The sequence below is a fragment of the Crocuta crocuta genome, unplaced genomic scaffold, assembly GCF_008692635.1.
Source record: "Crocuta crocuta isolate KB4526 unplaced genomic scaffold, BGI_CrCroc_1.0 scaffold525, whole genome shotgun sequence".
Lineage (NCBI taxonomy): Eukaryota > Metazoa > Chordata > Mammalia > Carnivora > Hyaenidae > Crocuta > Crocuta crocuta.
The window spans coordinates 130,427-146,698 of record NW_027527986.1 but is presented as its reverse complement, the minus strand read 5'-3'; the positions used below and the strand labels follow the sequence as shown (position 1 = coordinate 146,698).

At 35.8% G+C, this 16,272-nt stretch overlaps 1 protein-coding gene across 1 annotated transcript in view; it reads left to right on the top strand.

Moving 5' to 3' along the window:
* Positions 1-16,272, top strand: part of TINAG (tubulointerstitial nephritis antigen) — an 84,372-nt gene that overhangs the window by 15,000 nt on the left and 53,100 nt on the right. Inside the window, exon 5 of the mRNA XM_077752880.1 lies at positions 16,068-16,191. Within this exon, the coding sequence (XP_077609006.1) occupies positions 16,068-16,191 (124 nt within the window). The remainder of the gene's footprint in view (positions 1-16,067; positions 16,192-16,272) is intronic.

The window sequence follows — 16,272 nt, the reverse complement described above, 5'->3', positions numbered from 1 at the left end:
TTTTTTTTTTTAAAATTACCCCAAACAAAAAAAAAAAAAAAAAAAAAAGAGAGAGAGAGAGAGGCAATATATTTAATGAAGAATAAATTCATTCCCTTTATAAGGATTGTTTTATCCCTTGCTTTTATTAAGTGCCCCAGGTAGTCAAAGAGTCATTTGGGTGTCTATATACATTTTCTCTGGATTATTTCTAACATTTCCTTTTTAAGGTTTAATTTTTGCAACTTGGACTGTTTTTTATTCTAGAGAACATGAGGTGCATTTCTTTCCCAAGTTGCCACTCACCACAGTATAGAAAAGGAAATCCAATTCTAATTCATTTATTGGCTGCTGGGGATTTATTTGCATAAAAGTTGTGGAGATATTTGAATGAAAATTCTTAATGATTAGTACTTTGGGAGAATTAAAATTGCCCAATGCTATGAATTAATGGAACACAGTTGCCAGCTTATTCCAGGAAAGCAATAAGGAAAATCTGGCTGATGTAAGAGTTCCATTACCCACTCATGAGGTAAGGCAAGGAAATAGCTTCTTATTTTTAGGGCATGGTAGCTTGAGGACTGAGGGCCTTTCAAAAAGTTTCCAAGCGTTGGAGGTGTCCTAATATATGGAGATGGAAGAAAATCAGAAATGTAACAAGTACTCATAGGAAGTGAGCTGAGTGGAACTGGTTGCTAGAGAAAGGCTACAAAATAGATCAATTCTCAGCCTGGCTACTACATAGAAAATACTCTACAATGAAATGGAATTCTTTTCTTTGTGGAGACGCTTGTGAAGAGCTCCTCATCCCCTACCTTTCCAAACATTTTTAAATGCTATTTTCAACAGGATTGAAAATATGGGTCTATGGGTAGAGATAGAATAGTCAGTTGCCAACAGTGGCAATGATTTTACTAAGAATCTCCACCCCCAAAACTTCTTCCTTTTCTTGACAATTTTACCTGAATGAGAGTTGGGGTTTATAAAATTCTTTTTCCAGGGTGAGGAAGGTAAGTCATGAGTCATTCCTGGTTTCTCAGAAGGCTCTTCTCTTCCCTGGCTGGGTTCCTGGTTTCATTCACTATTCCCATAATATGTCTGCTGAGCATGAGTTAGGGAAATATCAATAGGCATTGTGCAGAGTTCCATGATCACAGAGATATGAAAAATGTGTTTAATGTGTAGGAGCTTGTTCAGTTCAAATGAATATGTGTAGAGTGTGGTTAGTAGCAAAGAAGGATAAAAAGATGTTGAGAGTGGAGGATCGGAAAAAAGTTAACTTCAGGGTTTGGTGGAGCCCTTCCTTGATGGCAATCTTAAATGAGGACAGACAAAAGAAACCATAAGCTTACTGTGTTCTCTGGGTACAAGCAGATTAGATGGGAAAAAGTGAAAAAGGGAAAGAAAGAAGACTGTTCAGACCATTCAACTCCTTGGTGTTTAGAAAGACTTCACCCACATTAGAATTAATTATGTCTGGGGTCAGGTCAACAAAAGCCGGCTGGTGAATGCATGCATATGTTGATTTTTTTCTTGAAGGTTGTCTTAGATTGGTATTGTTTGAAGCAATGCCTTGATTGAACAGTTCTATTCTTAATTGTTCTACACTAAAAATGTTATGAATGATTAGATGAATCAACCATTCTCTGGCAGTCCATTGGAGCTTTGTATGTTGTATCAATAGATTAATAATGCAACTGATTGAGAGCTGGTCATCAGAAGGACTGTAGCTCCCCACAAGAAATTCAAATTCTTTCCATTGAGTCTTTTGTCCCCTTGTAGCATAAAACAGGCTATGACACAGTATGACACTTATTTTAATATTTCTCGACATTTGTTCCATGAACCACCTGTCTTTTGAGATTGGGAGTAAAAATGTCCCATCTGGGGGCATGTGGGTGGCTCAGTCGGTTGAGCATCTGACTCTTGATCTTGGCTCAGGTCATGATCTCATGGTTTGTGAAGTTCCAGCCCTGCACTGTCAATTCAGAGCCTGCTTGGGATTCTCTCTCTCTGCCCTTCCCCACCTCTTTCTCTCTCAAAATAAATAAATAAATAAAATAAATTAAAAGATGTCTCATCTGTGGTCAAATAAATTTGTGAAATTGTACATTATGTTTTCCTTCTGAAAATTCACACTAGAGCAGAAGTACATTTAGGGATAAATTATAACTTTCTCAGTGTCTCAGAAAGAAAACTGTGGAGACAACCAATTAGGACTGCATGCAAAATGCATTGGCTGAGGTCTTTTGAGCCAGCAGAAGCATCACAGTTGAAGTCTTTTAATAGATGTGGAAGCCAGTGTGTTTACCCATGTGGGCACCATTCCATATACCAACCATAATGAACATGAGCTCTGGAGCCAGTGTACTTGGGTCTCAATCTGGCTCCTTCACTTATGCCTCCGTTGTCTCCTCTTTGAAATAATGATAGCAGTACTACCTTGCTCATGGGGTTGTAAGAAACCATGAAATGCTGAAAGAGAAGTGCTTATTATATACTATATTATGTATATGACAGAAATATTACTATATATTGTATAAAATTGTTCTTTCTCCCTTGGTTTAACCATGGGAGAATAGCAGGATCAATTCCATAAGAACAAAATTATACAAAGCTTCATCACTTGGAGATTTTTGCTTCGTAAAGAAAGGTGTCATTCTGGAAATATTGGCTCTGTTGGAGTTTACATATTTCTGGTGAACCTGAAAATTCTACTATGCTCCTAAATCAAATCAAATCAAGTCAAATCAAATCAAATATAATATAATCTGCTCTAATCTAATCAGCAGCTTTGTACCTGATTGTTTTCCTAGACATAATATTCAAGTGCTTTTGAATTTGGGAGATAACTTCAAGAAGCTTTGCTGCATTATATTCTGTTATAAATATTACAAATATTTTGAATTAAAAATACTATTTTTAGGCAGAAATGGAGAAATTGAGAGTTCATTTCTATACTTGGCTCAGTTCAAACAATTTTTAAAATAGTTTTGTTGTTGTTGATTCCCTAGGTAGAACAATAAAGTTAACCAAGTTATAATAGATGTTTAAAAAAATTTTTTTTGGTGAACTTTATATCTTCCTAGTATAACATGTTTTCTCAGTCACCCAATATAAATGATTTTGGTGTGTTTTCGTTGACATTACTAATAAAGGAAAAATAATGTCTTTATGTTTTGTTAGAAGTTAAAAGTAAAATAATATTTTATATAAGTAAAACAATGTTTTATATAATAACTATTAAATCTACCAATCACTGAAAAGAGAAATGAAAATTTATCTAATCATCAGGATACCTGATCATTCTAGGTAACACACAGTATTAACTGACTGGATTTATTTCTCTAAGTCATTAGTTATAACAAGAGAAATTTGTTTTTTCCTGTCTGAAATATATTCAAAAACAGCAAGTACTGAGGGAAGAGAAGTACCTTTGGAAAAAATCAAAGTGAATATACCAAGTGTAGCTTTTAACCTTTCACAGGCTATTGAAATTTTAATTTGATTAAAAATAATTTACCTGATTCCAGAAGTGTTTGTCACCTGTGTGAACAGAAGCCTCTGTGGAGAACCAAATACTATCTAGAAACATGAAGAACACAGTTACATGGTTTTGTTCTTTCCATAATACTAAACAAAAATGACCATTTTCCCCATAAAAATGATGTTTAGCTGCCACATTCATGAATATAGGCATCAGGCTTGAATAATAACTACAAAATGCAGAAGAGGGGCACGGCCAAATGTTGTGGTGGAGTCTAAGTGTATATTTTCCTCAGTTCATCGCAGAATCTTCTCATCTATGTAGGTAAAGAGCCAGGGACAGATTAGGATGCCAGTTCTTGCTGTCTCCAAATTAAGAGTTTTTAAAATTCCAAGAGCATCAAGGCGTGTGCTAGTATCTCTATCCTTTCCTTCCTTCTCAGAACGGAACCCCACAGTCTTCGAGAAACTTTAGAAAATGCACACCCTGCCTTCCTCCTTATTCAGCTGCACTTGTGGCAGAACGCATGTCTTATCTCTCAAGTCAGTTTTTAAGTTTTCAGTTCTCAGTTTTATTTTTCTGTGCTACTTACAATCTGGTGCATAACGCTGTGATATAATTGAACATGACTCGAACAACACTGTGAGGCTGAATTGATCACTGCAAGGCAAATCTCCAAAAAGAAATGTGAAAATTTATTTTTCCCTCCTTGTGAATAAATATTTGGGGCTGTTACAAAGTAGATTCTTGAGGTGATTTGGTGTGTTGATAGAGCAAGCACCAGCTCTCTGGGTTACCCCAAACCTGAGTTATTGGGTCTATTCTGTGCTTCTTCCCAGAGCATGTTTCCTCTGCTTCATAAGTAAAATGATATGAAATAAAATGAAATAAATACTTTGAATTGGGTCATGGAAATTTAAAATCATGAATGTTATTTCCATTTCCTAGAGTTTCACAACACTTAGGTAGCTTGTAAAAAAAAAAAGTATTGTAATGGGGGAAAAAATCTATTTAATTTTCAAAACCAGTGTTTCTCAGAACTGTTGGATTAATCAACTCCTTCTTTTGTAATTATCTATTACAATTCCCCATAATTAGTATTCTAAGAAACTCATTTTTGAAGATGTTATAGTTCATCAATTTCTAGATGCTTATTTTCTTCACTTTTTTTGCACCTCTGAAATTGGGATGCTTCTTATATTTGATGATGTCCTGGGTTCAGTGAAATATGGGACTGTCCTGGCAATTTTAATGTCACTTGTGTGTGCTATTCTAATTATGATTAAAGGCATCTGAGAGTGACAAAAATTCAAAAGGATAGTGGCTTAAATTTCATAGAAATTGATCTATCAGCAGCAAATCTGAAAATGGGTGGTCTTCCTCTAGAATTGCACTCTAGTGGTGTTGGGTACTCAGACTTTTTCTTTCTTGTTATTCTGTTTTCCACAGTCTCTATATCCAAGGTCATGTAATCATTCAGGAAGGCTGCCCCATGTCTCTCTGTACCCTAATTACTGCTAGCAGGAAAATAAAAAAGATTGATAAAAAGGAAGAAAAGTGAAGTGTCATTTATCTCTGAAAGTTCTCAGAAACTGCCGATGACACTTCAGCTTATATCCCATTAGGACAGAACCTAGTAAGGGACCATGCCTAGGAGCCAATGGAGCTAGGGAATGCAGTCCTTTTTCTGAGCTGCATGTGATGAGCTAAAACTGTTATTTCTTTTTTAAAAAAAATTTTAGTGTTTATTTTTGAGAGAGAGAGAGACAGAGTCAGAGCATGAGCAAGACAGAGGCAGAGAGAGAGGGAGACACAGAATTCGAAGCAGGCTTCAGGCTTTGCCTCATATGAGGCTTGAACCCACAGATGTGAGATCATGACCTGAGCCGAAGTTGGGCACTTAACTTACTGAACCATCCAGGCTCCCCTAAAGTTGTTATTTCTATGAATAAAGGGAATCCTATGGAAAGGGGGAGGATTGGAGAACTAGCACTACCTGACATAGTGTGATCATGGAATACTGATATTTATAACTAGATCACTAAATAAATTACTCTATAAATAGAAACTAGAGAAATCTCCAACTTAATTCTTCCAGAGTTAAAGAATGAAGACAAATATTGTTGAAGTTGAAAAACTCATTTTGCTGTTAGCAACCAGAAAATTAGCCCTATCCTCTCCAACATCAAATAATTTTAGAGGAAGTTTCTTGGTATTCATGGCCTTGGATTGTGAAGGTCAGAACAGAATGATATTCTCTGTTGCCTTTGATTCTCAGGTCGCTCTGATTATCCAAATTTAAGTGGAGGAAAGTGCAGCCAGAGATAGAGGCAGTTACTCCCAGAGTGGATATTGTGGAGATATGGGCTCTTAGTAAGAATGTCCAGAATGTCCAGAATTTGACCAGAGTCTTCTCAAGCTGCTCTGTGGTTATGTTTGTATTATTCTTTCAGATATTTTGATTAAATTAAATGCAGAAAATACTGTAAAAAATTCTCCAGTGTTCACCATTGCATTTAACTTTTATATTTACTCACAAGATCTTTAATCTCAAACCTTAAATAGATATATTGAAGCAGGGAGACTGTTCAAATTTAACTTCAAATTTGACTCATGTTACTTTGGGAAAATAGCTAGATTATGACTGAAGCTTTTTCATCATTGCAGTTAAAATATTTAAAAATGCCCATATGCAATAGTGCATATATTTTTAAAAATAAATTTCTTATTTAAGCCACTGTCACTTTGAGATTTCTGTCGCTCTTAGCTGATATTCTTGATTCTTTTGCTTTATTAACATCCTTTAACCAAAAATTAGCATTTGTTGAAGCCCAGCATCTATTACAAATTCCTTAATGCTATTATTCTGTGATGCCTACTTTAGTTTATAAGCCCTTAAAAACACTTTTGCATTACAGAGACATGCAGTAGTCATGGAATAATGGGATATAAAATTTGTTCTTTGTTTATTATATCAGATTATCTGATATCATAAGGCAAATAAAACTGCAAGATAGTATGTGCTTGTTGATTTTCAAAGCCTATGGGCTTATTCTTTGGCAAACCAATCTGAAATAAGTGATAAAAATTCTGAAAGATCCAATAGGTGAGCTTTATGAATTGGATCTGGCTTAGTGGGTTGGTAAATATATCTTCAAGTAAAATGTTATTTTGTTTGTTATTTCTCTATTGCCTTATTGAGGAAGATTGACCTTTAGTATTTTCTTAAAATTTTATTCAAATCCAAGGTACTTAACATACCGTGTAATAATGGTTTCAAGAGTAGAATTTAGTGATTCATCACCTATGTTCATCTGTTTTGTTTCTTTTCTTTTTAAAAAATATTTAATGTTTGTTTATTTATTTTGAGTGAGTGAGCACAAGCAGGGGTGGTGCAAGGTGGGGGCAACAGAGAGAGACTCCCAAGTAGGCTCCATGCTGGTAGCATAGAGCCTGACATGGGGCTTGAACTCCAAACCATGAGATTATGACCTGAACTGAAACCAAGAGTTGGACGCTTAATGGACTGAGCCCATGTTCATCTATTTTGTTTCTTAAATTCCACATATGAGTGAAATCATGAGATATTTCTCTTTCTCTGGCCTATTTTGCTTAATATAATACATTCTAGTTCCATTCATGTTGTTGCAAACGGGAAGATTTCTTTCTTTATGGTTGCCGCATGCACATATATGACACACCTTCTTCATTCATCAGTCAGTGGACATTTGGACTCTTTCCATACTGGCTATTTTTGATAGTGCTGCTATAAACATCAGAGTGCATGTGCCCCTTCAAATCAGCATTTTTTTATCCTTTGAATAAATCCCTAGTGGTGCATTGCTGGGTCATAGGGTAGTTTTATTTTTAATATTTTGAGGAACCTCCATACTGTTCTCCAGAGGGGCTGTACCAGTTTGCATTCCCACCAACAGTGCAAAAGTGCTCCCCTTTCTCTGCATCCTTGCCAACATCTGTTGTTTCCTGAGTTGTTAATTTTAGCCATTCCACACAGGTGCAAGGTAGTATCTCAGGGTGGTTTTGATTTGTATTTCCCTGATGATGAGTAATGTTGAGCATCTTTTTGTGTGTCTGTTAGCCACCTGGTTGTCTTTGGAAAAGTGTTCATGTCTTTTGCCCATTTTTTCACTGAATTATTTGTTTTTTTGGGTGTTGAATTTGATAAGTTCTCTATAGATTTTAGACATTAACCCTTTATCTGATATATCATTTGTGTTTTCCCCCATTCTTTTGGTTGCCTTTTAGTTTTGTTGATTGTTTTCTTTGCTGTGCAGAAGGTTTTATCTTGATGAAGTTCCAATAGGTCATTTTTGGTTTTGTTTCCCTTGCTTTGGAGACATGTCTAGTAAGAAGTTGCTGTGGCCAAGGTCAAAGAGGTTGTTGCCTGGTTCTTCTCTGGGATTTTCATGGCTTTCTGTCTCACACTTAATTCTCTCATTCATTTTGAGCTTATTTTTATGTATGGTATAAGAAAGTGGTCCAGGTTCATTCTTCTGCATGCCATTGTCCAGTTTTCCCAACACCATTTGCTGAAGAGATTGTCTTTTTTCCTTTGGATATTCTTTCCTGCTTTGTCAAAGATTAGTTGGCTGTACGTTTGTGGCTCCAGTTCTGGTTTCTCTATTCTGTTCCATTGATCTGAGAATCTGTTTTTGTGCCAGTCCCATACTATCTTGATGATTACAGTTTTGTAATTCAGCATGAAGTCTAGAATTTTGATGCTTCCAGCTTTGGTGTTCTTTGTTAAGATTACTTTGCCTTTTTGGGGTCTTTTCTGAGTCCATATAAATTTTAGAATTGTTTGTTCTAGCTCTGTGAAGAATGCGGGTGTCATTTTGATAGAGGTTGCATTAAATGTATAGATTCCTTTGGTTGTATAAACATTTTAACAATATTTGTTCTTCCAATTCATGAACATGGAATACTTTTCCATTTCTTTGTGTCTTCTTCAATTTCTTTCATAAGCTTTCTATAATTTGCAGGGTACAGCTCTTTTATCTCTTTGGTTAGTTTATTCCTAGGTATTTAATAATTTTTGGTACAATTGTGAATTGGATTGATTCCTTGATTTTCTTTTTAAAAATGTTTTTAATGTTTTATTTATTTTTGAGAGAGAGAGAGAGACATTGTGAGCAGGGAAGGGTCGAGAGAGAGGGAGACACAGAATCTGAAGCAGGCTTCAGGCTCTGAGATGGCAGCACAGATCCCGACTCGGGGCTCCAACCCATGAACCGTGAAATCATGACCTGAGCCGAAGTCAGATGCATAACTGACTGACTGAGCCACCCAAGTGCCCCTGATTCTTTGATTTTCTACTGCTTCATTATTGATGTATAGAAATGCAACCAATATGTATACATTGATTTTGTATCCTGTGATTTTGCTGAATTTATGTATAAGTTCTAGCAGTATTTCGGTGGGGTCTTTTTGGATTTTCTATGTAGAGTATCGTGTCATCTGCAAAGAGTGAAAGTTTGATTACTTCCTTGATGATTTGGATGCCTTTTATTTCTTTTTGTTGTCTGATTGCTAAGTCCAGGACTTCCAACACTAATTTGAACAACAGTGGTAAGAGTGGACGTCCCTGTCATGTTCCTGACCTATCAGGAACCTCCCAGTTTTTCCCCATTAAGGATGATATTATCTGAGGGCCTTTTGTATATGGCCTTTCTGATCTTGAGGTATATTCCTTCTTTCCTTACTTTCTTGAGTATTTTTATCAAGAAAGGATGCTGTATTTTGTCAAATGTTTTTTCTGCTTCTATTGAGAGATAATGTGGTTCTTATCCTTTCTTTTATAGAATGCGATGTATCACATTGATTAATTTGTTGATATTGAATATTGAATCACCCCTGCAGCCCAGGAATAAATCCCACTTGATTGTGGTGAATAATTCTTTTAATGTATTGTTGGCTTTTATTTGCTAGTATCTTGGTGAGAATTTCTGCATCTATGTGCATCAGGGAAATTAATCTGTAATTTTCCTTTTTAGTGAGGTCTTTGGCTGGTTTTGGAATCAAAGTAATGCCTGTCTCATAGGATGAGTTTGGAAGTTTTCCTTCCTTTTATACTTTTTTGGAACATCTGCAAATGAATAAGTTTTAATTCTTTTTAAAATGCTTGGTAGAATTCCCCTGGAAAGCTTATCAAGCTCTGAACTCTTGTTTATTGGGAAATTTTTGATAACTGATTTAATTTCTTTATTGATTATGTGTCTCTTCAAATTTTCTACTTCTTCCTGTTTCAATTTTAGAAGTTTATGTGTTTCTAGGGATTTTCCATTTCTTCCAGATTGCCCAATTTGTTGTCATATAGTTGCTCCTAATATTCTCTTTTTACTGTTTGTATTTCTTTGGTGTTGGTTGTGATTTCTCTTTTTCATTTGTGATTTTATTTATTTGTGTCCTTTCCTTTTCCTTCTTGATCAGCCTGGCTAGGGGTTATCAATATTGTTAATTCTTTCAATGAACCAGCTTCTGGTGTTATTGATCTGTCCTTTGTTTGTTTTGTTTGTTTGTTTTCCCAATACAATTGAATACTGCTGTAATCATTATTATGTCCCTTCTTAATCTGGTTTTGAGCTTTATTTGCTATTGTTTTACCAGCTCCATTAGGTGTAAGGTTAGATTGTGTACTTGAGACATTTCTTCCTTCTTTAGGAAGGCCTGGATTGCTATGTACTTCCCTCTTATGACTGCCTTTGATTCACCCCAGTGGTTTGGACTGCCGTGTTTTCATTTTCATTTGCATCCATGTACTTTTTAATTCCCTCTTTAATTTCTTGGTGAACACATTCATTCTTTAGTAGGATGTTCTTTAATCTGTAAGTATTCATGGTCTTTCCATTTTTTTTTCTTGTGATTGATTTCAAGTTTCATAGCATTGTGGTCTGAAAATATGCATGATCTTGATCTTTCTTGTGCTTGTTGAGGACTGATTTATGACCCAGTATGTGATCTTTTCTGGAGAATGTTTAGTGCATTTGAGAAGAATGTGCATTCTGCTGCTTTAGGATGAAATGTTCTGAATATATCTGTTAAATCCATTTGGTCCAGTGTGTCATTCAAAGCTATTATTTCCTGGTTGACTTTCTGCCTATGTGATACATTCATTGCTGTAAGTGAAGTGTTGAAGTCCCCTACTATTATGTTATTATTGTCAGTGAGTTTCTTTATGTTTGTGATTAATTGATTTTTATATTTGGGCATTTCAAGTTGGGTGCATAAATATTTATAATTGTTAGATCTTCTTGGTGGGTAGACCTCTTAATTATGATATAATGTCCTTCGTCATCTTTTGTTACAGTCTTTGTTTTAAAATCTAGTTTTTCTGATATAAGTATGGCTACTCCAGCTTTCTTTTGACTTCCATTAGCATGATAGATGGCTCTCTATCCCCTTAATTTCAATCTGCAGATGTCTTTATGTCTAAAATGAGTCTCTTGCAGGTAGCATATAGATGGATCTTTATTTTTTTTAATCCATGCTGATATCCTGTCTTTTAATTGGAGCATTTAGTTTATTTACATTCAGAGTGATTATTTGAAGATATGCATTGTGTCAGTGTGTTGCCTATAGAGTTGGTGTTTGATGTTATCTGATCCCTTTTTTTTCCTCCACTCAGAGATTTCCCCTTAGAATTTCTTGCAGGACTGGTTTAGCGGTCATAAATTCCTTTAGATTTTGTTTGTCTGAGAAGCTCTTTATCTCTCCTTCTATTTTGAATAACAGCCTTGCTGTATAAAGAATTCGTGGCTGCATATGTTTCTGATTCAGCACGTTGAATATATCCTGCTTCCCTTTTCTGGCCTGTCAAATTTCTGTTAACAGATCTGCTGTAAACCTTATCTGTCTTCCCTTTCAGGTTAAGGATTTTTTTTTCCCTTGCTGCTTTTCTAATTCTTCCCTCGTCTGTGTATTTTGTGAGTTTAACTATGATATGCCTTGATGATAGTTAGTTTTTATTGAATCTAATGGGAGTTCTCTGTGCTCTTTGGATTTTAATATCTGTACCTTTTCCCTGATTAGGAAAGTTTCCAACTATAATTTGCTCTTCTAAAACTGCTCTTTTTCTCTCTCTTCTCTGGGATTCCTATGACTCAAATGTTATTCCTTTTTAAATAAGTCATGGCATTCTCTATATCTTGTATATTGATCTTTTGCCTCTTCTTCTCTCTTTTTTTCTGCTGCATTATTTCCATAATTTGATCTTCTATATCACTGATTAACTGCTTTACTTCGCCTTCCTCCTGTCATGTTATCCCTTAGAGATTGCATCTTGGTTATAGCATTTTTAATTTTGGCCTGACTAGCTTTTACTTCTTTTATCTCCACAGAAAGAGATTCTGTAGTGTCTTCTATGCTTTTTTTTTTAACCCTTGCTAGTACTCTTATAATTGTGGTTTCAAATTCTAGTTCAGACATTTTACTTATATCAGTGTTGATTAAATACATTGCTGTCATTTCTGTTCTTTCTTTATTTAAAATGTTTATTTATTGGGGGAGGGGCTCAGAGAGAGAGGGAAACACAGAATTTGAAGCAGGCTCCAGTCTCTGAGCCATCAGCACAGAGTTTAGCACAGGGCCCAAACCCACAAACTGTGAGATCATAACCTGAGCTGATGCTTAACCAACTGAGCCACACCAGTGCCCCCTTCCTGTTCTTTCATTTGGGGTGAATTCCTCTATCTTATCATTTTGGAGGAAGAAAAAAATGAAATTAAAAGTTAAAAAATAAAAACAAATGAATCAAATAAAGGAAGCACGATCCTAGATGTGTTTCACAGTCTGCTTATTGAAAGAAACTCGAAATGATAGAGAAAAAAGAAAGGAAAACAATTTAAAAATTACAAAGAAACTAAAATAGAATAAACAAAAATAAAATAGAATAAAACAATTTAATTTTTTGTAATGTTTTATTTATTTATTTCTGAGAGAGAGAGAGAGAGACAGGAGAAGGTCACAGAGAGAGGGAGATACAGAATCTGAAACAGACTCCAGGCTCTGAGCTAGCTATTAGCACAGAGTCCAACATGGCGCTCGAACCCACGAACCATGAGATCAGGACCTGAGCCGAAGTCGGTCGCTTAACCGATTGAGCCACCCAGGCGCACAAAGAATAAGACAATCTAAAAAATAAGAACATTAAAAAGAATTTTTTGTTTTGGTATCCAAGAAAGGGAAAGAAAAGAAAGAAAAGAGAAAACAAACTGAGCAAAAACAGAGGTGTAGAAAACAAATAAATAAAGCAACCAGGAAACAGAATTAAAACCGAATGCAGTTACATCATTTCCCGTAGAAATGAAACTTTGAAGCACACTATAGTCTGTAGACTAATAAGCAGATGGAAGGGATTTGTGCTGGTCTTCTGCGGGATGTGCCTGCAGGGCACAGGTGGGCAGGGCTTGGGGAGCAACTCCCTTCTACACTTAGTGACACTGCTTAGTTTGTTGGGGTGGATCCCTGTATGTATTTGCATTCTAGGGATGAAAATGGCTTCACCCCATTCCATAGTCATGGCGCAGGAACTTCACATCTTTACTGAGCTGCGATCGGGCACCCCTCCTTTGTCTCAGGCCTTCATCTATCCCACCACTTCCCCTGTCCATGTCCAACATGTCTGCCTGCCAGGTGGCACCTCTCTCCAGAGTTTTATCTTAGACGGGATTTTGTATCAAAACTCCATACTTCAGAGACCCCTGTGGCTTGGATACATGCTGATTCTCTGGGGGAGTTTCTCCCCGAGCAATGGCTGGTGCTGGCTTGTCCCAGAAAACGTTCATGCAATTGCACAGCAGCAGAGATTTATGGTAAAATCATACCATACAGCCCTCTGTGGTTTGGTTTTGGTGCCCTCTGAAATCTTTGCTCCAATATCAGTAAATATGGCTGATCTCCTGGGTCCCCTGGGACCTTTGCCCGTGGGGAGGCTGTATGGCCTCTGCCAAATACGCTCCAAGCCAGGGAACCACTTCTCCCTGTGTGACACAGGGACCCATCAGACCCTGCTCCCTGTTCCCTGGGGCTGGCCCTGCCTCTTAACCAGATTACCACCATGCACTGAGCTCTGAATCTTCAGACTCTGCACTCCACTGTTTATAGAATCCTGGCTATATTGAAGTCCTCTCTTTTCACCCAAAGGTTTTGGGGAACAGATTTCTTGTTCAGTCCCCTGTGAGTTATTTTACTCTTTCTCTCTCTCTCTCACCAGCTACTTTGGTGGCAGTGCTTTACATGCATGATCCTGAAGTGCTGTGCTCTCCCCCTTTCTCTTTCTCTCTGTGTTCTTTCCATGAAAAGTGCTCACTACCCTTCACAGCTCCTCCTCCTTCACCTCTCCACAACTGTGTACCTGCCAAGTTCTCTGGCTCAAATTATGCATATTGTTGTGTTAATCCTCAGATCCATTTCCAGAGTGGTCAAAATGGTATGATGCTGATCTAGATGCTTTTCAGGGACAAGACAAGCTCGGGGTCTGCATAGTATGCCACCGTCTTAACCCCTCCACTAGTATTTTTTTAAGCAATAAATCATAAAAGCAATAAAAGCAGACTAGTATTTATAATTTAATTTAATGTGCCTAGAGAGGAAAAATCATTTTTTAAGAGATGAAATCCACCATTTAAGTCTGTATCTCCTAATTATTATGACATATTTATTGAATACCTCCTGTTTGCAAAGCATTCTGGTAGGAATATGGGAATCAAATTCTAATTCAACCAGGCTGAAATGTGTTTGAAGTAAGTGTTGTATCTTTACTGCCTAAACAGAGTAGAAGGGACATATTCTAGCTATGTTATTAAATTGTAATTCACTAAACTGATAAAGTAACAACTCACATTGCACCTATTTTTCTGAAAACTTGAGACAATTTAGTATTATCAATGTTTAAAAGCCCACTGATGAGCCATTAATAATAAAATTGGAAGGTATTAGTAACAAGATAAATATGTTTCCATTATAGTCAGAAAGACTCTTTTGGAGAGTGAATCTATACCTTTGGAACTGTCTATTCAGAGCATAAATTGATTTGGCTGCAACTGTAGGTTGGTCAGTCTGTAGTGTGGTCAGTCTAATGGTATAAGGACCTAACATCACCTGGATTTCCATGGTACTGCTCTTAACGGTATCATGCAGACACTCTGCTGTGATCTGCTTGGCATTTTCTGCACTTTTCTTCCATCATCTAAATAGCAGTGTTTTTAGTAATGGAACTCAGGATTTAATAACTTTCTAATCAGGTGATAGTAGTTTCTTTAAATTAAAACTGAACTCTCTAATCAAAATTCAAGTTTATAAATATTTTGGATGAATACCTTTTCAAGTCAACTTATAAATCTTCCTTTAGTATTTGAAGCAATTATATACTTGTCAGAAGTAACTTTCTTTGCAAAATATTGGATCAGTAGCCTGGCTTGTTGAATGAAATGTACAATTATAAAACTTTTAAATAGGTAAAAATGTAGCTTTTATAGACATTTTATTTATCTTGCAAAATATCAATGTATTTCTGATATAGTAAGGTAATGATAAATGGTCCCTTGGTTCTAAATTCTAAAATCTGAATCTATTTTCAGATGTATTTTTATTTAACTTTCACATGTCATTTAACTTTTGGGATTTTGTCTTTTTATTGATAAAATATAGTGAATAATATTTGCCATGGTTATATAACATAGAGCTATTGACAAGATAAAATGTTGATTATTAGAACAGTTGAAAATTTTAGAGCACTCTGAATAATGTTGTGTGTGAATGAATGTGTATGCTTAAGTGATAAAAAATTAATAAACACGTCATTATTTGGTTTGAGTCCTTATTTTTAAAGTGAAGGTTATCACTCTTCAGAAATGTTTGTTAAAAAAAAAAAACAACCCAAGATATTGTGTTTGAGATTTTATTTGAATGATTTGAACAGACAAAGTATAACATTGCATTTACATTCTTGGAAAGACAGCAGCTGAAATCAACTCTGTCAGGCCTTGAACATGGGCTCTGAAGACATAATGGTATTGCATGTTTGGCATTCCACACTTTCTGAAACCCTTTTTAGTCTTTAAGGATTTAATAAATATCAACCAATTCATCCCAGTTTTGCTTCCTAATGGCTGGTGTTCCTTGGGGCCCCAAGCATATTAATGCATAATTGCCACCTATGCGTTGTTTCAAAATTAATTTCATGTAGAATCACATTTTCCACCATAAAAGGGACTTAAACAGAAATGTTATTTATGAGGTCAGATTTAAGTAAAACCATCCAGTCTTTCATACCGGTGAACCAAATTCTGATTCAAGAAGATAGAAACATTGGCTCAAATTATTGCTCTCTATGTAACCCAGGAAAATTCTACATCTTGCTCTTATGATTTTGTACTATGTTAGGATTCCCTGCATTGAACTATTTTTTTTTCACATATATGAAATAGAAATCCTACACTACTAATATTTTTCAGGTGTGTCATTCAGAAAACATGAATATACAAAATTTAAAAAATAATGATAAACATTATAAAAGTGATTTCTTAAAGTGATTATTGGGATACATTTGAAGAAGTCTGACGCATCTGCCTCTCTTCTTTAGGCCTCTTTACCTGCAACAACTGATCTTCCAGAGTTTTTCATTGCTTCTTATAAATGGCCTGGGTGGACTCATGGCCCATTGGATCAAAAAAATTGTGCTGCATCATGGGCATTTTCTACTGCAAGTAATGAAGTCATTTTGATTACTTCCTTACAATTCTCCCTTTGACTTAAGATTCTGTGACAGTAGTTAAAAGAATTTTAAC